Source organism: Lissotriton vulgaris, unplaced genomic scaffold (assembly GCF_964263255.1).
Source record: "Lissotriton vulgaris unplaced genomic scaffold, aLisVul1.2 SCAFFOLD_2192, whole genome shotgun sequence".
Classification (NCBI taxonomy): Eukaryota; Metazoa; Chordata; class Amphibia; order Caudata; family Salamandridae; genus Lissotriton; species Lissotriton vulgaris.
The window spans coordinates 150,098-175,820 of NW_028253192.1; the positions used below are offsets into that span (position 1 = coordinate 150,098).

At 44.1% G+C, this 25,723-nt stretch overlaps 1 protein-coding gene across 7 annotated transcripts in view; it reads left to right on the forward strand.

The window, feature by feature from the left end:
* Positions 1 to 25,723, forward strand: part of LOC147661126 (mitogen-activated protein kinase kinase kinase 7-like) — a 193,124-nt gene that overhangs the window by 146,041 nt on the left and 21,360 nt on the right. For all 7 annotated transcript variants that reach the window (XM_086951306.1, XM_086951307.1, XM_086951304.1 and 4 more), the window contains 2 exons: positions 7,039 to 7,100; positions 22,481 to 22,596. In XM_086951306.1, coding sequence (XP_086807432.1) covers positions 7,039 to 7,100; positions 22,481 to 22,596 — 178 coding nt within the window. The remainder of the gene's footprint in view (positions 1 to 7,038; positions 7,101 to 22,480; positions 22,597 to 25,723) is intronic.

The following is a 25,723-nucleotide window of genomic DNA, read 5'->3' on the forward strand; positions in this document are numbered from 1 at the left end:
TCCTCCACCTTTATCATCAAGTCTTCGATAATAGCAGATTGAGATTTTTCTTTAACCTGGAGTTTGATGACATCTGCTTCTAGATTTTCGGTGCGGCTCTCCACCGAGGCCATCCTATCCACTATCTCCATACAGGTATTATCTACCTTCTGGATAGCGCCTTGGAGTTGTTGAATCGCGTCATGATTCCTTTGACTATCTGTTTTGACGTCCAAGTGAAAATCCTGTATCGTCTTCAGGACCTCAATGATGGTTCTGGAGAGCCTCCTAATTTGTCGGTATCATGGTGTTGTTGCTTTCCCTTACTTTTACTCTATTCAGCTGCCCCAATTTTGGGATTTTTAAGTTCTGTGTCTCCTTTCAATGTAGGAGTCTGACTTTTCCGGAGGGGTCTGTTTTTCTTTGCTTGGTCCTGGTTGCTCCCCTGATCCGTTGTTTCATCATCTAGTGGTTTGTGTGGTTTTCTAAATTTGGATTTCTTCTTCTCCGTTTTTTTTTAGAAGCCAAGTCTTGACCCGGTTCGTTATTATTATTGATCTTTAGCTCGGTTACTTCCAGATTAGCGGTTGGTGAGTTTTCATCCTCGCTAGCCGCACTTGTGCCTCCAATATCACTTTCAATTTCGCTAGTGATCGAGACCCCAGTTTCATAGATTTCGGAGTTAGATTCCTCTGACGAATCTCCGCCCCCAACTTCCGTTTCTTTATCCCCAGCTTTAATTTGTCCATTAGCATCCACATAGTCCCGTTCTTGATCGATCAGATCTGTAGCCATTTCCGCCTTTTTTTCACTAGTGCTAGTTGGATTTATTCCATCACTAGAACTCCTATTGATCAATACGTCCTTTAGCTTTCCATTATCATTGAGAGTGCTGCTACTGTCGTCTTCCTTGTCTCCTTCCTTCAGGGTTTCCTTTTCCTTTGAGAGTGGTGTAAATATGTTAGATATCCTTGGTTGTGATTCATCGCACAAACCTGTTAGTTTAGCTGCAGCCTTCAAGTTTTTTAATAGTTTGCACTCTTTTAGCTTTTTTAAGCAAAAGTTCAATATTCTCTCAACGGCCAACAGATCACACTGTTTACTTTTTTTCTCCACCTCACCCCTTTAAGTATGAAGAGACTTTACCACCTGGACCCTAAAACGGCACTGTCATTCTATATCAACTTTACTAAAGAACATGGGGTGGGCGATCAACTCTTTGTACGCTTCACTAGAACAAAGAAGGGGGAAGCAGTGCAGAAATGGACCATCTCCAGATGAATTGTACTCTGCTTTCAGATCTGCTACGTATTTGCTTAGAAGCACCCCCCTAAGGTTCAAAGCTGTGTCTACTGCTTTAGCTCATGGATTTACTGTCCTGGACATCTGTCAGGCTTCTACATGGGCATCCTTGCGCACATTTACCAAACGCTACTGCTGTGACAGCGAGGTCCTTGGTGATGGGCACTTCACCCTTTCAGCCCTCCAGGACTTTTAGGTCTAAACCTGTTTGCGTATTGCATTTGTCTCTTAAGGTAAGGAATCTACAGCTAAATGTCTCCGTCAGATAAGCAAGTTACTTATCTTCGGTAACATCAGATCTGCTAACCGTTTTTTCTACCTAAAAAGGTCTTTGTAGGCCCTTACTATTTGCACACTGTTCGATCAGCCTTCTGTTAAGGGTGTCAGGATTTAAGCCTGAAGTACCGCAAGCCATACTAAATCTTCTGTTTGATAAAGAACATCTTTTAGGACCTCAAGTAGACACAGCCCTTGAAAAAATGGAGGACACTGTGGTAGCAATATCAATGGGAGCTCTGTAAATTAAAACACACTGTGGTTCTTTTCGTAGGTCCAATTTGCAACAAGGTGCAGAAACACCTACCACAGATACCTCTGGGTCACAATACAAAAATCTAGGACAAACCTCTACATCTAGAACCCTCTACAGGTCTTCTTATAGAGGAAACAATTTTAAAGGAAAAGGCAGAGGAAAGAACACCCGTTCCTCAAATGCCAATAACAAGCAATGACTTCCTTACCATTCCTCCAGAACATCTAACACCTGTTGTGGGCCGTCTTCAACAGTTTCTCAACAATTGGAAATCAATCACCACAGACCAATGGATCTTTGACATTATCCAACATGGTTATTGTCTGGAGCTCATAACAACTCCTCTAAATATCCCACCTCGCAAACACAAACTATCTACACAACATGAAATCCTTCTGAAACGAGATAATAGCTCTGTTACAAAAGGGAACAATAGAACCAGTTACACAACAACTTGAGGTAAGAGGAATATGCTCACTATACTTCCTTATCCCCCCAAAATATGGATCCCTGCGGCCCATTCTAGATCTTAGACCATTAACCACATGGCTGCTAAGGCAATTCCCCTCCTGTGCTGCAGATCCTCCTTTCTCATTGTTCATGACGAGCTCAGCTCGTCATAAGCACACGACCAGTGTACTGCATGACGAGCTGAGCTCGTCATGAGCAGCGAAGGGGTTAAATCATATTGTATCCAAATACTTTCATATGGTCACTCTCCAAGAGATCATTCCGTTATTACAGAAAGGGGACTAAAAGACGCCTATTTCCATATTCACCCTGCACACAGGAAATACCTTAGAAATGTATTTCAGAGAAACGTTATTAGTTCAAAGTTCTTCCCTTTGGGATTACCACTGCACCGAGAGTATTCACAAAATGTCTAGCAGTAGTAGCAAATCTGCACAGACAAAATATTCAGGTCTTCCCATATCTAGACGACTGGCTACTCAAAGCAAACAACTTCAATCTTTGTAAAATATACACACACAAAAACCTAAATTTGCTAGATCAACTAGGGCTCGTTCTCCACCTACGGAAGTCTCATATACAACCAGATATTGCTCAGTTGTACCTAGGGGCCATGCTCAACAAACACCTATTAGCATACCCACACACAGAGTACACAACATAGTAACATTAATTAAACAGTTTCAAACAAGAAGTCACATTCCTGCAAAAACATTTCTCAGACATCTAGGCATAATGGCGTCCTGTATTTACGTAGTCCCATGTGCCAGACTAAATAGAAGATCTCTACTGCAATGTCTCTCTCAACAATGTACTCAATCACTGGGTCAGCATCACAATTTAGTGTTGGTAGACAGCCGCACACATCACTCTCTGCAATGGTGGAATCCACAAAATCTATCCAAGCGGCGGTCGTTTCAGGACTCAGTTTTCCAAAAGATTCTAACAACAGATTCATCCCTGACAGGTTGGGAAGCACATCTCAACAACCTCCCTATTCAGGGAGTATGGAATTCAAAACACCAGAATCTTCATATAAATCACCTAGAGCTGCAAGCTATTCATCTAGCAATCAAAGAATTCCTACCTCACCTACAACACAAAGCTGTCCTAATTCGAACAGATAACATGACAAGTATGTATTTACATAAACGAGGGGGGGGCACTTCCTCCAATTATCTTATCTGGCACAGACAATATGGAGGTTAGCAATACACCACAACATTAACTTGCTAGCAGAACATGTCCCAGGGAGAAGCAATCAAATTGCGAACTTTCTGAGCAGAACACAACAGCAAGTCTATGAATGGGAAATTCACCCCAACGTTCTTCAACCATACTTTCACAAGTGGAGGTTTCCACAAGTAGACCTATTTGCAACAAAAGAAAACGCGAAATGCCCACACTTCGCAAGCAGGCATCCACACCATCAAATGACGGGCATCTTTGAATCTTTATAAAGTCATGTATAAGGATTAATATTTAGAAACATACTTATATTCGATTCACTAGAAGGGTGCAGAGCTACTTTTTGTGTATTAAATACAGGCATTAACCCTTTTCTTTCAAATACATTGTGACAGAGTAATACTTGGAACTAACCCAAAATTCCTATCAAAGGTGGTTTCTAATTTTCATATCCATCAATCCATTGATTTACCTGTTTTTATCTGAAACCAGACACAGTTGCATAAAGGGCATTACACACTTTAGATGTCAAAAGGGCACTAATGTACAAAACTGACAGAACAAAATCATTCAGAAATACAAAACAATTGTTCGTTGCCTTTGCATCTCCTCCTATGGAAAATGCAATATCTAAATAAGGCATTTCAAGATGGATAGTCAAATACATCCACACTTGCTATATAAAAGCTAAACAACTTCTACCAGTTCCCCAAAGACTCACTACACTAGATTAATTGGAGCTTCCATTACTTTCTTATGTATCATTCCTATTGCTGGTATTTGTAAAGCAGCAACATGGTCTACCCCACACACTTTCACAAAACATTGTCTGGATGTTCAGACTCTTTTTCAAACAGCTGCTACCCTCAAAAGTTAATCACGGCCTAGGGAGAGGAACTGCTTTACAGTCTATGCAAAGCATGTGTATATACAGCACACATGCCTCGAACGGCTTATATTAGTTATCCTTTAAGTATCTGTTTTTGGCATGTAGAGCTGTAGATTTACGTGTGCCAACCCTCCTCCCCAATAATTCTTGTGTAGGCTGCAGTTCATACACTTTAGTTCATATTTACGCATGGACATCTATTGCTTACAAAGACTGCATTCTTACATTCTCACCTACCCACGGCGAAACAATATGAAGATGGAGTTGATGACCATGCGCAGTATTACTAAGAGGAGGAGTCACACAGTCTTGCGACTCAAAGAAAACTTCTTGGAACAAAAACAACATGTAATCATCTGAACCCAACACTAGATGGCGGACGTATGCAAAGCATGTGAATCTACAACATTAAATGCTAAGAACAGATGCTTGCAGAGTAAATAACATAATCCATATGGCATATTTTAGGGTACTGGTTAGCAATCGTGTAAGCAGCATTTTTTATATTTGTTTGCTCTAGTCCAAGTGAAGAAGAGTTGCCCTTTAGTGTTTTTAGGTTTCTTTCTGGTTGCATTCAGTTTTTATTGTTGAATGTTATCCCAGAATAATAAGTCTGTTTATATTGTTTAACCCTGTGGTTCCCAAACTGTGCGCCGCGGCACCCCAGTGCGCCGTAATGAGGTGCCAGGGGCGCCGCGCACACTAGGGTGACAAACCGTCCGTAAATTCCACGGACCGTCCCTGCCTTTTATCTGTAATTTTGGCCATCACAGAGAGCAGCACTGCTCCCCTGTGAGAGGCCTCACCCCCGCTGCTGGAGCAGCCTCGCACTCCTCCAGGAGCACAAGAGCAGCCCCACCCGCCCATTGAAATTCTGTATGGGGCTGATTGCCACTTACTGAATGTCAATGGGGCAGTCTGGGGTGTTCAAGCATGTGGCGGCGGCCTCCTGCCTCAGTGTACAGAAGGGCCTTCTGTTAGATACAAAGTAAAACGCCCATGCTGCAGTGTGAGAGAACACTCATTTAAAGAAGCCTGTGAAATAAGTTTAAAAGAAAAAAAAGTTTTAAAAAAAAGGTTATCGTTCTTTCACTGTCTCATAATTTTTTAACTGAAGTATTTTCAGTATTATATTCAACAAAGCCATGGTTGCTGCTTTTTTATTTTAAGGAACTAGCAACCATTGACAAAGCCAATAGTCCTGGCTTGTTGTTGGTGCAATGATATTTTCTGTATTACATATCTGGATGAAATGACATAAACAACATAATACCAGTCGGGCGCAACACTATGCTAAGCGCAAATTTTTAGCCTAGGTGTTTTAAACTGCGCTCTTAATTACATCCAACACCTCCTTTGAAGAGACCCCCCAGTTTTTTTACACCGCTTAAAGCCCTGGAAACAACACCATGTTACAGTCACCTCACATCCTGGCACTGTGCATCATGCATGACTCATGACTTCTACGTTTTCAGTCTGCCTATGTGAAGGGGCATAGTGAACTCTCCACCACCTGACCCCTTGCTGTAGTTCATTCTTGATAGGCCTCTTCTGCCTGCAACTCTACAGACAAAGGCTCAGCTCATAATGTGAAAAGTTGGGTGAGTAAATAAGTGAAGGAATGTCTGAATGGATTACTGAAAGGATGAATTCATGAATAAAAGGCGGAATGGATAAATAATGAAAGAAAGGATGGATGGATGAGTGAATGAGTGGAAATATGGATGAGAGAAAAGGTTAATAGGTGGATGTATGGGTGGAAGGGTGGATGGATGGGTAGAAGTGTGGATGGGTGTGTGAACGGATGGATGGATGAGTGAAAGGCCAGCTGAGGGGTGAGTGAATTGGTGGATGGGTGTGTGAAAAGATGGATGAATGAAAGGGTAGATGATGGGCAAGTGAATGGATGGATGGATGAATTGATAAGTGAAATGGTGAATGGATGGATGAGTGAAAGGGTGGATGTAAGGATTGATGAGTTAGTGAAAGGGGGTAGATGGACAAAAGGATGGATAGATGAGTGAAGTGAAAGGGTGGATGGATGAGAGAACGGATGGTTGGATGAGTGAAAGAATGTGTCCCAATTACTTTAAGGAAGATAACAGGAGGTACATACCACCCACCCACCGGTAAAAAAAAATGGTGGGGAGCCACGGCCAACTGCGGATTAGGTCAAGGGAGCCACAGGTCAAAAAAGTTTGGGAACCACTGGTTTAACCGGTAAGTCTAAAATATCAATGCTGCATGAGAAAAACAGACCAGATGTTTATTGCTAAATGGGTAGATGAGCATATGTTGAGAGGCTTATTTGGGGTTCTTGGTAATCTACAGCAGTTGAAGCATTTTTATTGTTTAGGTTGTGTATCCAAAGATTGAAATTCTCTATGCGGGGAAATTTCACAAGAATACTTGGTAATAAAAGCTGATTAATAATCTCACATCTACACTGTAATACAAAAATTGGAGACCGGTTTTAATGCAGTTTGGTAATTTGTACATTAAAAACAACAACTATGTAAATGTTGATTACTGTGTGAATGTGCCTGGTAACATATCACAACATATATAATGCATTAGCCAAGACCATTAAAAACAAAATCTTTTATTGGATAATGTGTTTGATAGCTGTTGCACTTTTAAGTAAATGACTGCTTCACTTTGAACCTTTTAACTTCAGATACCAATGGATCCGATAACTCCATCCCAATGGCATATCTTACTCTTGATCACCAGCTGCAGGTAATACTTGACTACACTGTTCTCTTGCTTAAATTTCTGAGTGCTATAAAATGTAAGTTTTATAAATAGGGCTCCTGGTTTTATGGTATTTGTTTTGGGACATTTCCGAATGTATTTATCCCAGTGGGGGCCTGCGAGTACAACTTAGAAGGGAGGGTGGGCCCACACACACACTCACACCCATGCATACACATGCAGACTGGTGCACACACACCCTTTCACAACACTCACTCACTCATGCACGTACATTCATATACACAGGCACGCACCAGTTAATAAGAACACACCTCTTTCTTGCTGCTGCTCTAAGTGAGAGAAGCCTCGGAAGTGCCAGGAAGGTTGGTACTGCTGTCTCCCTTCATTGGCTGACCAGTTCAGCCAATGAAGGGAGGCAGCATCCCCTGCTTCATCACAGAGTTGGATGAGAGAGAGACTGCTGACCCAACCACTCTATGAGGTGTCTGTGATAGACACTTAGCACTGGACATTTAAGGGCCTAAAAATGAAACGCTCAGGCAAGAGGCTATCATTGATTCTCCCCTTCATCATGAGGGGAAGGGCCTCAAGGGCATTTGGGGAGCTGAGGATGTCACACCCAGAGGCTATGTGACATCCTCAGCCCAGCACAGTTCACCTCAGGCAGCCAGGAGTCTGAACATTTAGGTCATGTCTAGCTCCTGGCTGCCTAAACTGAAAATAGTGTGTCTGTCAGGCTGACCTTTGCTCAACCTGACAGACCATCTTTATGCTTCAAAGGTGCGGGCGTTGCCCCTCCGCTTTTACAGACGGGCCGCTGCTGATTTATCCATATATATTTTATCTGTATTCAGCCACACTTTTTGTGTGCTACGTGTGTAAGTTGAAGTTGTAATGGCTATATTTCCATGTTCATTTAACCAACAAATGTTTACATGTGTTTGAATGTCCTACAGGGTTTTGCCATTTACAGTAAAATACAGTTATCTAAACTTATTAGCATTGTAGAACAGCTTCAACAGCTGCACTCCTGCAATTATTTATGCTTAACTAGTATTGTTTTGTGGTTTTAACGCCCCTATCTGTCAGTCTGCACAGCTGCTTACCTAGCACGCATGATTGACAATAGTAAGCATTGTCCAGAAGAAAACCTATTTTCTGTATTTACATTAAAAAATGCAGAGATGAAAACCAATTGTTTTCTGTCTGTATTTATCTGTCAAAATCAGTGGAAACTGAGCACCTGGTGCCTTATTTATGAAGCATGTTTTTTGGCCCATGTACCTTAGTAAGGATTCAGATGTTTTCTTCTGCTTCCAAGGCTGTATATGTATGAATACAATCTAAGCAGGGATGGGAACTTGTTATTTGTATAATTCCTAAAAGATATAGCAAACAATATTACCTTGTACCATTTGACCTCACAGAGCTTATTCAATAGCTGCACCCCAGTTCTAATTTAATGAAACCAGAAGCATTTCGGAGCCTTGCTGAATAGAATCAAAGTCTGTTAGATAATACATTTCCAAAGGAAGCCTATTCCATTGCTTTGGGGTGTGATCAGAAAACCTATTGTCCCCATGACCTCTACCTTCGGTGTTAGGTAACTAACAATCCCAGATTTGCTGAATGCAGAAGACACATTGCATTACGTATAACCAATTATTCAAATGGATAACCTGGAGCCAAACCATTCACACACTTTAAACAACGAGCTAATTTTACATCAAGATACCAGCTCATCACATCCTGAGGTTTAAATGTCTATAGATCACTAAAGAATGATGTGCTGATGAAACACATTTATGAGTTTCCATCTATGCAGCAATGAAACTTCTTGATTTCAACACCTGATACACTGTCTTATCCACTGACTGAAGGCACCAACAACTGAAGGCACCAACATATTAACAGCTTTAAAAAACAGTACATCATTTGATGCTTCTTGCACTTATCCAATAAAAATATCCAGATACCTAAACACACTTACGCTTGGAAAGAGATGTATGCTTTTCAGTCCAGACAATCCGGCAATGGAGCACACTAGTTATAATCATCCGGAAAGAAGCCACCAACTTTGCATCAAAATAAACCCTTTTTTGTATCCTATGCATCTAGGACTACCCAGGAAGAATGGTGTGTAACTCCATAATTAAAACTTTTCATGTAAGCATTTTATAGATTTGATGCTAGCAAAACTATGTAGAAGTCATCGCAAGTTCAGTTATGTTGAACATTCTGGTTCTCCATGTTGGTACCTTAAATATCTTAAAACCGTAATGAACATCCCTGTTTGTGTAGGGGATTTCCGGACATTTTTAATAGAGGTCAGTCTCTCTTTTCTCAATCTTAAGAACTAATGCTTATCTAGCAAGTTACATTTAAACTGAAGAGTGCAGTCATAATTCTGCTGCTTTTAAATCCCTTATTTTAAACAGGGAAGTGGAAATAATTAAAGAGGAAATGCATGTTTGAGGCTAAACAAGGATTAAAACTCAATTATTGGCAACCAAGTGGCACCACTGATCCTCAGCGCAGCGCTGCAAGATTTGACCTCTGTTCTTTGTCGTCCCCGTCACGCCAGGATCTTTGTCTCTGGGTGTATGCCTTTTCAGTTATTACAGCTTTAGAAGTAGTTTTTCGTGGGGCATTTTTATTTCGCTTTGTATATATTTAGTGTTTTTTACAAGAAACTTTCACCTTTTAGATGATTACATTCACGGCAAAGTCCATAGAGAAGTACCTTTTATCAAAAGCAAGGTATTTAACAAAGTAACCATACGTTGCTCCCAAATTGGACCCTTCGTGGATCCACATTATTTGCTACATTGTGTTGAAGGCTCTCCAAGCCATCTACGTAGAAAGGCATTGAACAAAAGGCAATACTGCAGAACGTCTCTAGCTTTCAGCCCATGATAGTGGTGATGTCATGTAGATCCATGGACCAATTTAATTACTTTAGCTGGAATTCTGGCTTTCATAATGTCCTGTTGGTTTTGAATGCGTTTTTGTGGAAAGGAGGTATTTTCCCATTTATTCTCCACAGTATTTTCTGATTTTACACTTCTCCCATCCCCATGTCACATTTTTGTGTAACAAGCACATGCTCCTTTGCTGAAAAAGTGTTATGGAAACATAATCACTCAGCCAATGTTTGTTGTGTACTTGACAGTCATGCTGTCTAAAGTTCTTTAGAAGAAAATGAGAAGGCAAAGCTTGAAGTTGCTTGAGGATGTTACAGCTATCCTTTGATGAATTCATCGCACTAGCCCAGGAAAGGGGCAAACAGTGAGATGACCCTGCAAAGAGTCACACACTTGAATACTGCCGAAAGATCCTCAATAAGTAGACTGAATTGCCTCTTTCACAGTTGTCAACTTTGAGACATTTGCAACCAATAGAGATGGTCCTGAAATTACTTAATTTAACAACTGGGGTTCTGCCTCTGTAAGTTTCAGCAGGAAAAGATGACCCTCAATTCCAGTAAGGTCATGCCAGAGGAATAGTAAGTTACCTCATGGGCATCTAACATATTTTATTGTCAATATCTCTTCTTAGATGTTATGGCGGTTATAATCTGCCAGCAAAATGCAGTAAGGGCACACATGGGTACTTGCACATCAGATTCCTCTGGATAAGTTAATTCAAAGGCCTAATTACCAATCTTATTTTTCATACTTGAGGACTACTTCTGCACTGAAAATTCCTTTGACTATTCTTGGGAAGGGGACATCTATGATATTTGAGACCCTGCAAACTCAAGATCCTTCTTAGGAGTTCCTGGTTTTATTGACAACTGATGGTGAACCATTTCTGGCTTCTGCTAAATATAGTGTTATAGCACACAAATGATGGACGGAATGCTGACAATGCAAACATTCTCCACTAGTCAAAAGATCTGGGTTAAATCCATCGCTCTTTTGCCCATTACGCCACCCCAGTTTGGATTCAGCCATATGCAAATCTGCCTTGATCCTGTGCCCCATGGGAACAGTCCAGACCATACTGCCAGACCATGTCCTCCCTAGACTGGAAACAAGCATCCTGGGACTGGTTTCAGGGTATGTCCTCCTTCTTCAGCCAGGCTAGCTTGAATCCAGTGGCCCAGTGAGCAAGGGACCCACGTCTGGGCATACCCATCCCGCTTAGGGCGAAAAGTGTTACAGCAAACAAATGATGGACGGAATGCTGACAATGCCAACAAAACAGTTTGGGCTGGACTGTTCCCATTGGGCGCAGGGTCAAGACTAATTTGCATATGGCTAGGTCCACACTGGTGAGCAAAAACAAATGATGGATTTAGGCCCAGATCTCTGTACTGAGGTGAATGTATGACATTGTTCTGCATTCTATCCATCAGTTGTTCTTTTTGCTTTTGTAACCCTGAGTGGGACTGGTATGCCAGACGTGGGCCCCGTGCTCTCCATGCCACTGGAGTCAAGCTATCCTGGCTGCTGAGGGCTGAAAGCCCGAAACCGGTCCTAGCATGCTTATTTCCAGTCCAGGGAGTACCTGGCCTGGCAGTTCGGGCTGGACTGTTCCCATTGGGCACAAAGTCAAGACTGATTTGCATATGGCTGGGTCCAAACTAGAATGGCATGGGGAGCAAAAAAACGATGGATTTAAGCCCAGTTCTCTTCCAGGGGATCCTCATCAATAGTCATAAGCATTAGAATATTCCCACCCATGCGCGGGACCCCTGAAACAATATATTATATGTGCCCCACATATACATATACATATATATATAAATATATATATATATAAAAATAAGCAATTGCAGCCAAATAAAAACAGTAGAGCTGGAATATGCTGTGAAGAATTTCCACCATACATGTGTATTAGCATTAGAAACATAAGAAACAACACCAATGCTTGTTTAGAAACTGTTTTAATGCTTAGAAAGCAGTAGAAATTCTTATAACACACTGTAAGCATATACAGCTCCCAGGCTGCATTGCAAATACCCAGTCTAAAAAGACTGAAAAGCTAACCCTGTGGCTGCATGTACCAAAACTGACGCTGTGCCTTTAAGGCACCTCTGCCCCTAGCTTCCCATCATGCCTCAGGGGTTACAGTTAGGTCAGTTGTTCTTTCCGGCTCCTTCAGGAAGGACCCTGGATACACAGCTCCACATTTTTTCTGCCTTTTTCAGTCAGAAAATCTTCAAAAGAACAATTTTTTGATTTACTTTGACTTCTAACATCAGGGTCAAGTAAATAACTGCTTAGCAGTCGAATTTTTGTGAGGTTTTCCTGTCAGGATGCCTTCATTATTTGATGATTGCCCTTCTTGTGGCCACAAGAAGGCAAAAACGGACTCTCATGAGGTCTGTATTTTATGCTTGCCAGAAGATCATGATCCAAAAGACTGTTCTCATTGTCAAAACCTGTCTGACAGAACTTTAAAAGACAGAGAGAGGAACAGGCTCTATGGTCTGGCCCAGAGATCCATGAGGGGAAGATCTACAGAGAGGAAGAGTTCAAAGAGACCCAGAACTCCCTCCAAAGGCAAGTCAGAGCGTCCATCAACCTCAGCGCCGGGCTCGGCGCTGAAAAAACGACATCTGATGGACAATTCGAAAGAAAAAGCTCCGTCGACGTCGGGACCGGCGTCGATGAGGAAATCGTCGTCGAAAAGAAAATCACCGACGACGAAGAAAGCTCCGCCGTCGTCAACTAGGCGACGATCGGCGTCGAGAGAAGCCACGAGATCTCCGTCGACGAGAAGATCGGCGTCGAGACGTAAGTCAACTCCGCCGCCGTCAACCAGGCGACGGTCGGCGTCGAGAGACAGAATACACTCGCCGTCGTCTCAACGTCGACAGGCTTCGAAGAGTGTGACACCTCCGCCGACGTCTCCACGGAGGCGCTCGGCGTCGAGGAGCAAGAGCCCCCTCGGACGATCGTCGTCGAGGAAGGGATCATCGTCGAAGGCGTGTCGGCGCTCGACGTCGAGGATGTCCGATCCTCCGCCGTCGCCACATGCCAGGTCGACATCAAGGGCTTCGTCGACGACAGGACGTCGAATGCCATCTCCGTCGCCGACAGACCAACGTCGGTCGACGTCGAGACCTCCGTCGACGGCAGGGCAACGCCGTTCGACGTCGAGACCTCCGTCGACGGCAGGGCAACGCCGTTCGACGTCGAGACCTCCGTCGACGGCAGGGCAACACCGTTCGACGTCGAGACCTCCGTCGAAGGCAGGGCGACGCCGTTCGACGTCGAGGGAGAAGACTCCGTCATCGGCTCGACATCACAGGTCGACGTCGAGAGAACACAGGTCGTCATAGAGGCGTTCGACGTCGAAGATTATCACTCCGTCGACGCCGCAGAGGCGTTCAACGTCAAGGGAAAGACTTTTAAGACGTCTGCCAACACCGGTGAGACGAAAATCTCCTTCAGTGCCTTCGACTATTTTGGTGACTCAATCGGCTTCTCACCATTCCTCCTCAAGTGCCTCTAGCTCATCGAGGTCCACTTCCAGGAGTAGAAGTCCGTTGCCCCAGCAAAAGATAACACTCTCGCCAAGATGGTATGCTCCGTTGAGCAAGTGGAAGGATTCTGGAGCGACGGAGAGGCTGCAAAGATATGTAAGCCCACTCCACAGGTCACCTCTTCAGAGACTGATAGAAGAGACAGACAGACAGAGTCCTGTCAGGCACCGATCACGCTCTCGGTAGAGGAGAGCGGAAAGGTCGCATACCCCCAGGGTCTCCCGATCGCCACGGAGAGAGCATCCCAGGTCTCGAACACCGAGAAGGGAGGTACGAACTGAGAGGTCGAGATCTCCACGAAGGGAGCATCCGAGAGAATCACGTTCTCCTCGAAGGGAAGACCGACCGAGAAGATCGCCAGTGAGGAAGGAAAAATCTCACCACAGGAGAAGGAGAACACCATCATCATCCTCCTCCTCATCTTCTTCGAGATCGTCTAAAGGGGATTACTCCCCAACGCTGGCAGACAGCCCTCGCTCCAGAGCTTCCCCGCTTGACGACGTCAACACATCTGGACGTTCTTCAAAGGGGCGCTCAAAAACTTCAAATAGAAATGGCTGTTCCAGAAGTTTCCACTACTGTGATTTTTGAGACCCTTCGTCACAAATCATATTCACGGCCTTTGCTCCCATTGGTTCCAGGGATAATGGACCCAATCAAGGAGGTTTTCCTCACGCCAGCAGCGATCAGGGCGGTACCGGCACGTATCCAGAAAAAGTATAGGCCGGCCGACTCTGATCCAATCTTTGTTAAAGGGGAGCCTGCGGCGGACTCAGTTATCGTAGCCTCAGCTAGGAAGAATCACGCAGTCGCTCCTTCTTCTTCAGTTCCTCCTGACAAGGACAGCAAGACCCAAGATTCTTGGGGACGCAGAGTGTGCAGCACAGCAGCTTCATCCCTGAAAGTCTCTAGTGCCTCAGCACTTCTCGGCAGGTACGATAGAGCTCTGTGGGACTCCATGGAACGATTCAAAGAGAAATTGTCCAAGGAGGACCAGAAGGACTTTGAGGAAACAGTGACGGAGGGCTGTTTGGTGGCAAACCAAATGATCAGTTCATCCGCAGATAACGCCCTTCTAGCAGGACATGCCTACTCACATGGGGTTTGCGCGAGAAGATCTTCTTGGTTGCGTTTAACTGGTCTCAAACCAGATACCCAGCAACGCATCCTTAATCTGCCCTTCTCAGGATCTTCACTCTTTGGGGAACATGCCGATCAGGAAATGACCCGCATGAAAACCGAATTGGACACGGTGAAGGCGGTTGGTCTGGAAAAGAAGAAAGAGCTGTTCAAGCGACGCTTCAAGACCAACAAGAACCGGGGAGGCCAACAGAGGGTTCAAACCCCTCAATGGTCTCAGAACAAGCCACAAGGGAAGACACAATACAGAGGAGGAAAATCGGGCAGAGGCAGAGGCGGACATCATCAGTCCTCTACCACACCTAGAGGAGGCAAGGCCTGAGCAGTGGCTTCCTCTGGCGCCGTTACCCACTCCAGTGGGAGGAAGTGCTTCGCAACACCTGGCAGAGTGGGTCAGCATCACAAAAGATCAGTGGGTGCTGAATATACTGCGCAATGGATATGCGCTACGTTTCCGGAAGAGACCACAACCGATTCCTCCAAAAAAGACTCGCTCGTACCATCTAAACCTCCTCAAAAGGGAGGTGAGCGTCCTCTTAAAGAAAAACGCAATCGAAGAGGTACCCCCAACCCAAAGGGGGAGAGGAGTGTACTCAAGGTATTTTCTAGTCCCCAAAAGAGACCAAGAGGACAAGTTCAGACCGATTTTAGATCTTCGGACCCTCAACAAGGTGGTGGTCAAAGAGAAGTTTCGCATGCTGGCACTTCATCAGATATGTCCTCATCTACAAAGTGGAGATTGGATGTGTTCGGTGGATTTACAGGACGCGTACTTCCACATTCCTATAACACCAGGTCATCGGAAGTACTTGAGGTTTCTGGTAGGGAACAAGCATTACCAGTACAAAGTACTTCCGTTCGGTCTAAAATCCGCACCAAGGGTGTTCACCAAGTGCATGGCAGTGGTAGCGGCATGTCTACACAAAAAAGGTCTTTTTGTGTACCCATATCTAGACGACTGGCTCCTGAAGAGTCCGTCCCCTCATCAAGCCACCAAAGACTGTCGTCTGTGTCTTCAACAACTACACAGGCTTGGGCTCCACGTGAACACAGAAAAGTCAGTCCTGCATCCCACACAAACCATCCACTATCTGGGAGCAGTTCTAGACACAAATTTAGGAAGAGCGTTTCCTTCGCAGGAGAGACTATCTTCCATGGGGCAGAAATGCAGAAAGTTACTTCAGTTTCCTCGTCCAAAGGTGCGAGAAGTAGCGTCTCTACTGGGCTCCATGGCGTCCTGCATCTTCCTAATTCCAAACGCCAGGTTGAGGATGCGTCCTCTACAAGAGTCTGTGGAAGATCAGTGGGACCAAGCGACAGGAGATTGGGAGGATCGAATCATCCTATCTCAAGCAGCACTGACCTCAATACAGTGGTGGACTCGCCCTCGGAATGTCTTGCAGGGAGTCCCTTTTCAGCAGCCTCTTCCTTCGATGTCTGTGGTAACGGACGCATCTCTGGAAGGTTGGGGTGCTCACATGGGTCATCTTCAGATTCAGGGTCGCTGGTCGACCAACCTTCAGACATACCACATCAACATGCTGGAACTTCGAGCAGTTCATCTGGCGCTCAAAGCGTTCCTTCCAGCAATCACAACGGACAAAATCTTGGTTCAGACGGACAACACTACAACTATGTTCTATCTGAACAAGCAGGGAGGAACCCGGTCTCGCCCTCTGTCTCAGGAGGCCCAGACAATATGGCACTGGCTTCTGGCTCGGGGACTGTCGGTGGTGGCAGTACACCTTCCAGGCGAGCTAAACACAAAGGCGGACGCACTCAGCAGGCACTTCGAAGATCAGCCAGACTGGGTGCTAAACGACGAAGTAGTCGAAGAACTCTTCCGTTGCTGGGGCCGTCCAGACATAGATTTATTCGCGGACGACGAAAACGCCAAATGCCACGCCTTCGCGTCCAGGTTCCACCGACCAGGGACACAAGGGAACGCTCTCCTGCTGGAGTGGACAGGAATGTTCGCCTATGCGTTTCCTCCTCTGGCACTGATTCCAAAGGTGGTGGCCAAGCTCATCAGATCGAGCATGGACATGATCCTAGTTGCTCCGGATTGGCCGCGACAATGGTGGTATCCAGACCTATTACATCTGTCGCTGTGTCCACACAGACGTCTGCCATGCAGGCCAGACCTGTTGAGCAAAATGAACGGGAGGATCCTGCATCCCAACCTCCCGTCACTGAACCTGACTGCATGGCTCCTGAGGTCTTGCAATACGGACACTTAAATCTGCCTCCAGAATGTATGAATATTTTAAGAGAGGCAAAGAGGCCTTCCACAAGGGCGTCTTATGCGTTCAAGTGGAAGAGATTTTTCATTTGGTGTAAGGACCATGGCTTTAATCCTACCAAAGGACAAGAAGAGGTAGTCCTCCCATACCTCCTTTACTTAGCGACATCAGGGTTGAAATACGCTTCTATCAGGGTTCACCTATCTGCCATAGTAGCGTACAGAAAATCGCCTACACAAACGTCGTTTTTTCAGGTCCCAGTGGTTAAGGATTTCCTTCAGGGATTGAAGAAGGTCTATCCCCCTGTGAGAAATCCTTCTCCTCCCTGGGAGTTGAACCTGGTTCTCTCCAGGCTGATGTCTGCACCGTTTGAACCTATACACAAGGCCTCCTTGCAGCATCTCACTTGGAAGGCGGCCTTCTTGGTGGCAATAACCTCTGCTCGCAGGGTTAGCGAGATTCAAGCACTCTGCACCAAGGAACCTTACACTGTGTTTCACCACAACAGAGTGGTAATGAGGGCTCACCCTTCTTTCCTTCCAAAAGTGGTATCGGATTTTCATATAAACCAAACGATTACCCTTCCTTCGTTCTTTCCTAACCCATCGACCCCAGCTGAGAGGTCGCTGCACTCGTTAGATCTTAAACGGGTGCTAAAGTTTTACCTAGAAAGAACGAAGGGCACCAGAAAGACAGACCAACTCTTTGTCAATTATGGTTCAATGAGGACCGGGTTTGCAGCAGCCAAAAGGTCCATCTCCAGATGGATTGTCTCATGTATCAAACTAGCATACCAGCTGGCTGGCAAACCTTTGTTACAATCACCCAAAGCTCATTCCACTAGAGGGAAGGCAGCCACAACAGCATTTTTACATGACATTCCCATGTCAGAAATTTGCAAGGCTGCGACATGGAAATCAGTCCATACCTTTACAAGGCGGATTCTCAAGTAGGGCAAGCCTCCTTGAGAAACCTATTTGGGTAGAATAAGGCCTACTTTTGGGCCTACGAATGTGAATGTTACCTGTTGATTCCTTTGCCCGCAGGGATGAGGTGAGGCTCGCTACTCTATTCTAGTGCTTATGACTATTGATGAGGATCCCCTGGAAGAGAAGGATTAGTTACTTACCTGTAATCCTAGTTCTCTTCCAGGGGTATCCTCATCAAAGTCATAAGCAACCCTCCCGCCTCCCCGGGCAAAGGACTTGGTTTATTAACTAGGAGATGTTTTAACCTGTTATTACCATGGTTTGGTTTTCAGTCTCCGAAAAGAACAACTGACCTAACTGTAACCCCTGAGGCATGATGGGAAGCTAGGGGCAGAGGTGCCTTAAAGGCACAGCGTCAGTTTTGGTACATGCAGCCACAGGGTTAGCTTTTCAGTCTTTTTAGACTGGGTATTTGCAATGCAGCCTGGGAGCTGTATATGCTTACAGTGTGTTATAAGAATTTCTACTGCTTTCTAAGCATTAAAACAGTTTCTAAACAAGCATTGGTGTTGTTTCTTATGTTTCTAATGCTAATACACATGTATGGTGGAAATTCTTCACAGCATATTCCAGCTCTACTGTTTTTATTTGGCTGCAATTGCTTATTTTTATATATATATATTTATATATATATGTATATGTATATGTGGGGCACATATAATATATTGTTTCCGGGGTCCGGCGCATGGGCGGGAATATTCTAATGCTTATGACTTTGATGAGGATACCCCTGGAAGAGAACTAGGATTACAGGTAAGTAACTAATCCATCTCTGTACTGAGGTGAAAGTTTGACATTGTTCTGCATTTTGTCCATCAATTGTTCTTTCTGCTAAATATAGCCAGTGATCGAAAGGATGGAATTATGCAACTCTGAAATCAATTCTCCTTTTCTTGCTGAATAATGTACCTCTCTATTTGTCGGTCATAAATATTATGAACTTTCCTCTACCTATTTCTTGCTACCACTAGACACAGACTAGTCTTGTATGAAAGAAAATATGTGGCACTTCTTCATGAGTTCATCTAATTTAGCAGTGTTGCTGGGAACCTATAACAAGCCCTTCCAGGAATCCGTCACAGATGTAGCCACATAGCAGCCCAATGTGTGATGAGATATACTTTGTGCAGATTGAGAGGGGAGATTAAGTGGTGCCAATCCAAATGATATCTATTACTTAGAACGGTACAGCTGAGGAATGATTATAGTATAGTAATGGTTGTGTCTCAAAGACCTCAAAACCCAATGCTACCAAGAACAGCATGCTTTACATTCCTGGCTTGGGCACCTCTTAAATTTCCACACTGACAAAGAGGTCATCAGGAAATAATTTAAGGATGAATGCAGAAATCAGTTGGTCTGCATCAAAATTAGGAGGAATTTCTGAAGGGACAATTTACCAGTCCTTGGGCCAGTGGCCAGGTAGCAGATCCCTATTAGCAGCATCTCCAATAGTAACAAGGCCAATAACCCTTTTTTCCACAAGAGAAGTTACTAGAGAGAAGGAAGAGGAAGATGCCTACCATTTTCAGCAGCTAGTAAATCTCACGCCTTTCAAAAGGAAGATTTTGCACCCTTCTCCATTCATGGCCACTGAGGCGAGTGGCAAGAGGGCAACCACTTTCTCAGAGGCATTATTTAACAAAATAACTTGCTCAAAAGAATTCTCTCTGTAGAGACCTCAAACACACCAAAAACACAGTGTTAAGATTTGTATCCTGATATCTGCATCTTAACTATCAGGCATATAATGTTCATAGCAAGTGTGGCTGTAGGTGCACATGCTCTGCATACATCTGCCGTCTAGTGTTGGGCTCGAATGTTTGCAGGTTATTTTTCTTTGAAAACTTTTTACGCATCACAGGATGCACTGTGAGTCCTCCCTTAGTGCACATGGGCACCAGCTCCATGTTTTTTTTTCTGCCATCAGGTTCATACATGTACCAACAGTGCTTCAAGATTTGTGTCTCATGTTGTTTTCAGGCCCACGTGGTTGAAAGTAGACAACAAGCACCTAGAAGAACCAGCCTGCAATGGGCAACTTCTGTCCTCCATCACACTTTTTGTCAGACACTTTCAGAAGACCATCACCCAGCAACCTAGTCCCTGCATGCATGCTGTGGCCCCTGCACCCTTCTAGGGGCACATGCACAACCTCTTCAAGCTTCGGCATCTTAGAATACAGATAGTTTAAAGGGTGAGTGAACAGACACTCTTACCAAACTGCCACCTGTGATATGCCCAGTACCTGGGGTCAGACTGTCATGACATATGTAACTTGTCCCTTTCTTCAGACCACCGCTGCAAGCTAAAAGAGCTTAAGGTACTGACGGGCGAGGCAATGGGCACACTGCAAAGTATACCACCTGACATCTTTTGCAAACAGGGCCCCTTTGTTGCCGAAGAAGAAGAGGACTCCGACCCTTCCAGCATCTCTCCTTGCCAAGCCATTCCCAGTTGCCTCTCATCCAGCTTCACCCACGAAAGGGATGTTGTGATGACTCCCAAGAACATTAGCCCTCCAAGAAGCACTATGCTGAGGCAAAGCACTCCTTCCACTGGGGTTGGACATTTTGCTCCGTGTACAAAAGAACTGCCTGTGAGTAATTGGACTGAGCTCATCTCAAGCAACAGTCACAGTCCTTGTCCGGGAGACCCACAAAAGTCACTATATTAATCTGTGCGGCACCCTCTGGTAGCTTGACACAAAAGCAGTCAGGCTTAACTTATAGGCAATGTGTAAAGTATTTATGCAGCACTTACAGTAATAAAGTGAAAACAGAACTTAAGAAAAATCCAGCATCAATTCCCCAAAATAGTACAATTTTTGATATATTATTTGACACCAAAATGACAGAAATCCAATCTGTAGAACTGGAGTTGTGAATATTTAAAGTTTAAGGTGAAAAATATCACTAAAAGATCAAAGTGTTGCGTGAGAAAAGGGCAAACTAGAATGTTTTTTACCGACTGTGATGGAGAGCTGTTCGGATACACGAAGTGAATTGAGCCTGGTTTCCATTTACCTACAAATTTAGGAGAATTTTTCAAGAAAAATGTCTGCGAAGTTAAAGTTCAATGGGGCAAGGCAGCTTGTGGTGTCCTAGGAGGAATTTTCGTTATCACAGAGACCCTGGACAAAGTCACAGTGAAGATTTCTAACTTTGGACTTTTTGGCAGTTGACAGTCTCCAGCGGGATACAGCTGCAGGTTGTAGTCAGCAAGGGCTCTACTAGGCTGGATAACCTTCTCAGCGAGGAGCTACTGAACAGGATTTTCTGCTGTGGAGACGAACTTAGGAGCTATAACAGTCGGGTTAACTGGCTATGCACCTGGGGTGGTTCAGCACTCGGGTAGGGCCCAGTCTGCTCTCGGTGTCACAGCAATTTTCAGCTGAAAAGTCCCAAGTTTTGGATTTGGACAATCTGAGCACCTTTAGCACAACTTCCAAGGGTCCTGGCCGGGAGGGGTACCATTTGCAGAGGCAGAACTCACTCAGGCACGATCTAGGTGCGGGTTCAAGTTGGTTGGAGTCTTTTTTGTCCATGATTCTCTGATCAGGAAGGCAGCCAACTAGCCCTTGGAGTCACTCTGGAAGTCCTGGGTTGAAACAGAAAATCAGATTGAGTAATATAGATAACTTTGGGATGTAAGGGTCTCTTACTAGGAATGAGAAATACACAGATGTATCCATTACAGAAACTATTAACACATTTAGGCAACTTTATGGTATCCCTGTAAATATTGTACTTGTGCGGTGTCGTGGTCTTCTTTCCTAGGAACGTTGTTTGCATGGTTCAGTGCCTGGCTTCCCTTTGGAACATGGTTTATGGGTGTCTTTAGGGCACACAGGCCTATAGACATGGCCTTAGCCAGGGCAGTTGGCAACAGTTTTGGTTTCCTATTCTAGAGTAGTGGAGAACGTAATGCATGGTAAGTTGGTCTTTTGCATGTAGGTGTTGAAAATCTTTTCTTTAAGCAAATAAATGAAAGTGTGGAATGTAAATACTCTCTACATCAGTAAGACACCTTTTCACTTCAGATAAAGCCCATTTCATCTGAAATGTGTAAATGTTATTTTGGATTTCTCAGTATACAATTAATAGTAATCGCAATTAGTTTTAGGGTGGATTGCTGGTACGAAATTTCCACAGCAGGACTGCTGTTACCCAAGATGAACTTGTAAATCTTGCTACTGGTGTATGTAGTCAGGGTCCTCGCCTTTCATCTGATGTGAGCTATAAACATCTTTGGAGCCGTCCATTTTGGCACTATGACATGCTATAATCCCAATTAAGGGGAGCTTTGATAATGTTCCCTTGGACAGCGGAAAAGTGACAGTACTAAATGTTGATTTTTAGGGCTGAGTCAGATGTTGGCATAGGAGCACAAAGATTTTACCGGGCTTGGCTTGACACTTATTTTTAACGGGTTACTATTTTCTCAAAGCGCGTACATGTATTTCAGGCGCATTCTAGCAGGTTTTAAATTAAGATATCAGTTGATTAGTTTTTAACATGCCCTGTTTATTTTCAGCCTCTAGCACCATGTCCAAACTCCAAAGAATCTATGGCAGTTTTTGAACAACATTGTAAAATGGCTCAGGAATATATGAAAGTTCAGACGGAAATTGCATTATTATTACAGAGAAAGTAAGTGAAAACACTTTTGATGCATTGTATAATCATACTGCTACACTTTTAAGGATGTATACGGTGTTGAGTGGTTAATTTATTTGTGGCGTCATATTGCATTGTCAGATGATGTTTTACTTCATTTGACTTAACAGTTTGTATGGTACCTTACCAGGGCTCTTACCTTTTACGATGGCTTTAAAAAAAAAAATGGAATGCACCTTTGCCTCGTTTCCCTCCTAGTCCTCGATATTTCTGCAAGCTTGAGTTTGCTGTGCCAGCCTTTCCCTTCTGCCAAGTCTCTCCGCAAGCCCTCTTTTCCTTGTTTAGGTCTGTCCTTTCAGACTGTTTAGCTGCCGCTGAATACTATAATTTTTATTAAAAAAATTAATATCCACCATTTGGTTAGCGGTCTTCATTCATGGATTTCTTAAAATGTCAATCATGTTGTGCATCCGCCCACTAAAGCATACAGTAAGGGGAAATAATGCAGTACACTTAAGCTATTACCTCTGTGTGAGTGTATTACATCCTAATAGTAAAGTTTGCTGCCAGGGCTAAGCGGACAATGTGTACTCATAATTTTAATATTTTATTTTACATAGTTATCTATTCATTTTACTTTTGCGAGGTTTGACCATCTCTAGTGACACTGCTTTTGGGCCTCTGCTGCCATAGATTCATTGCACCATACCCCATGCAGGAAATTTTACCCGTTGGGTGTTACAATCTGCTTTTCCATTATTTGTTACCAGTAAAGTATTTAGAAAAACATTTTAAGTTGGCTGCCAGTGCTTTAGTTAGCACATTCGGCAATGGTAAAATGGTGTTTTGAGTAAGTTTAAAAAAAAAAAAAAAAAATATTGAAAGATGGCTGCCTATGTGAGCTTGCTTGCATGCATGAATGAGACTACATTTCTGTGACAACCCTTTTCCTGCACTTATGAAATAAATACTTAGATGGCCTAGCAGTGAAAGGATAATATTTGCTTTACTGCCCTTCATTAGTGGCATGAGCTTTCACAATCCAATTCATGTCAGAGTTTTTATGTGTTTTCAGTGCCGTAGTTAGGTCTCGGCCAGCGTAGGCTGCGCTTGCGCAGTCTCGCTGGCGAGATCTTATGTTTTTTAGTATGGGGCTTGAACCCGCCCCTCTTCTCCATTGGCTGGCTTTCTAAACGGAGGCCAGCCATTGGAGAAGAGGTTTGTCTTTCCATTTAAACCCAGTCTTTTTGGGATTGAGGGGTGTGTTTTTTCGCTTCTTCCTCTCCTCTTCCCATTGGCTGGAATGTAAACAAGCAGCCAAAACACGCCCGTTGTGTACATTCCAGCCAATGGGAAGAGGAGAGAAAGAAAAACACGCCCCCCAGTCTGAAAATGACGGGGCGTTTCTCCGATCCATTTCTGCTTGACCTCGGATTCGAGGGGAGCCTACCCCTCATCTGCCCGGTTTTCACCACCGCAGCCCGGTAAAGCCAAGAGCACTACCCCTGTTTTAGCAGCCCGCACGTTAATTGTATGCAAAAGGGAGCCGGCAAGTTTTAAGATGGCCGATCTACTGATTACAGATTTTTCAGCAGTCTGCTTGCTGGGTAAAATTAAACTTCACTGTTCCGAGGAGGGGATGCTTAAGTATCTCGCATGAGCGATGTATAGTTTACATATTTAAGTCTGTGCTGTTCAAGTCATACAATCGTTCCACGGATTTAAACTTAACAAGTTTAAAGTTAAACAATATATATTTCAGACACTAAATCACCCTTAAAGTTAAGGCCTCTGGGCCGTGCATGCGTGATATGGCAATGCGCCGCGAGGGCGCTCTTGGGACGCATCACTGCGCAACGGCACAGAACCTACTGCGGTTGGTCGCCATTTTGCGCTGTGTAGGAGGTGGGGAGGCTGGAGGGAGTCGTCAAGCAGCTGAAGCAGCGCTTTCCGGGGCAGCTTGTAATATTACGAGAAGCGACCGGCGAGCAGCGGTGGTGCACATATCTTCTAAGTTGTAAAGACAGTGGCAAGGTCTGCAGAGGGATCAGCTGAACCGGTGAGTCGGAGCGCGTGTGTACATAGTAGACCTGCCTTTCTTCCCCCACCCCCCCCTTGGCCTTGTGATCAGATATGGGTTACCTCTGAGCAAGGTAACCCATTCTGAGTTCAGCCTGCTAGGATGTACATGGCGCATTTCCGCCATGCATATTGTCCGTACAAAAGTGCACAAATGAACTGAATGTATCTAAGGCTACGCTTCATACCTTGATCTATAGATGCTATTTTACACATTTGCTTTGACTGAGTTTATACTTTTTCGACCTTCTGCTTTGGCACCTTATTAAATCTTGCCTTCCAATCTAGCTTTCCGTCCACTGCTCTTATCTCCTGCACACCTTTTAAATCAGTCAGTGAATCAGATATGTATAGAGAGCGGCAAATCACCATGAGGGTTTTGAGGCATTTTTCTTGTTTAATGTTCCGCTTCAGCTCTTGCAGTCTAACTTTATACTTTCCCGTTTCAATCCCACAGCCTGTTTGACTTGTTCATTTTATACTTCATTTTTTTTTATTCTGGCTCGTGTAAATCACTTTCATTTCGTGCACCAACTCCCCTTAAGAACCTTGATTTCCCCTATTCAAGCATGTTCAGCCCCTTATTGTCTTCCTTCAAGAGCTGCTTCAAATCTTCCCGGTAGGTCCCGTTTTCTAACTTCTATATTTCCCACCCCCTCTCGTTTTAATCTTCATCGATTCACTGCATTTAAACACGCCCCATGGAGTGATAACTAGACTGAAGTTGGAAAATAACGATGTGCCTTTTAAAAATAAAAAGTACATCAAGTCCCAAACCCAAGGCAAGCGTGGCAGAGTGCCTCAATTCTAAGGCAAGCATGGCCGAGTGCAACGACACAGATTGAGAAAGAGAAAAAAGTACAGGCGTGTATTAAACATGCAGTATTCTGGAACGAACACAGTAAATGTTTTTTTTTCAGACCTGTACAAATTTACCTTAAATCATAGCCGCTTTGAGTCCCAAAATGAAGTTTGTTATTAGCGCAACAGCAAAAATATCCGTAGGCTGGCGATATTTTAGAATCCTGTAATGTTGCGTGTATAGTTTTGCGATGCAGTGGTAGCAAACTATCATTACTTT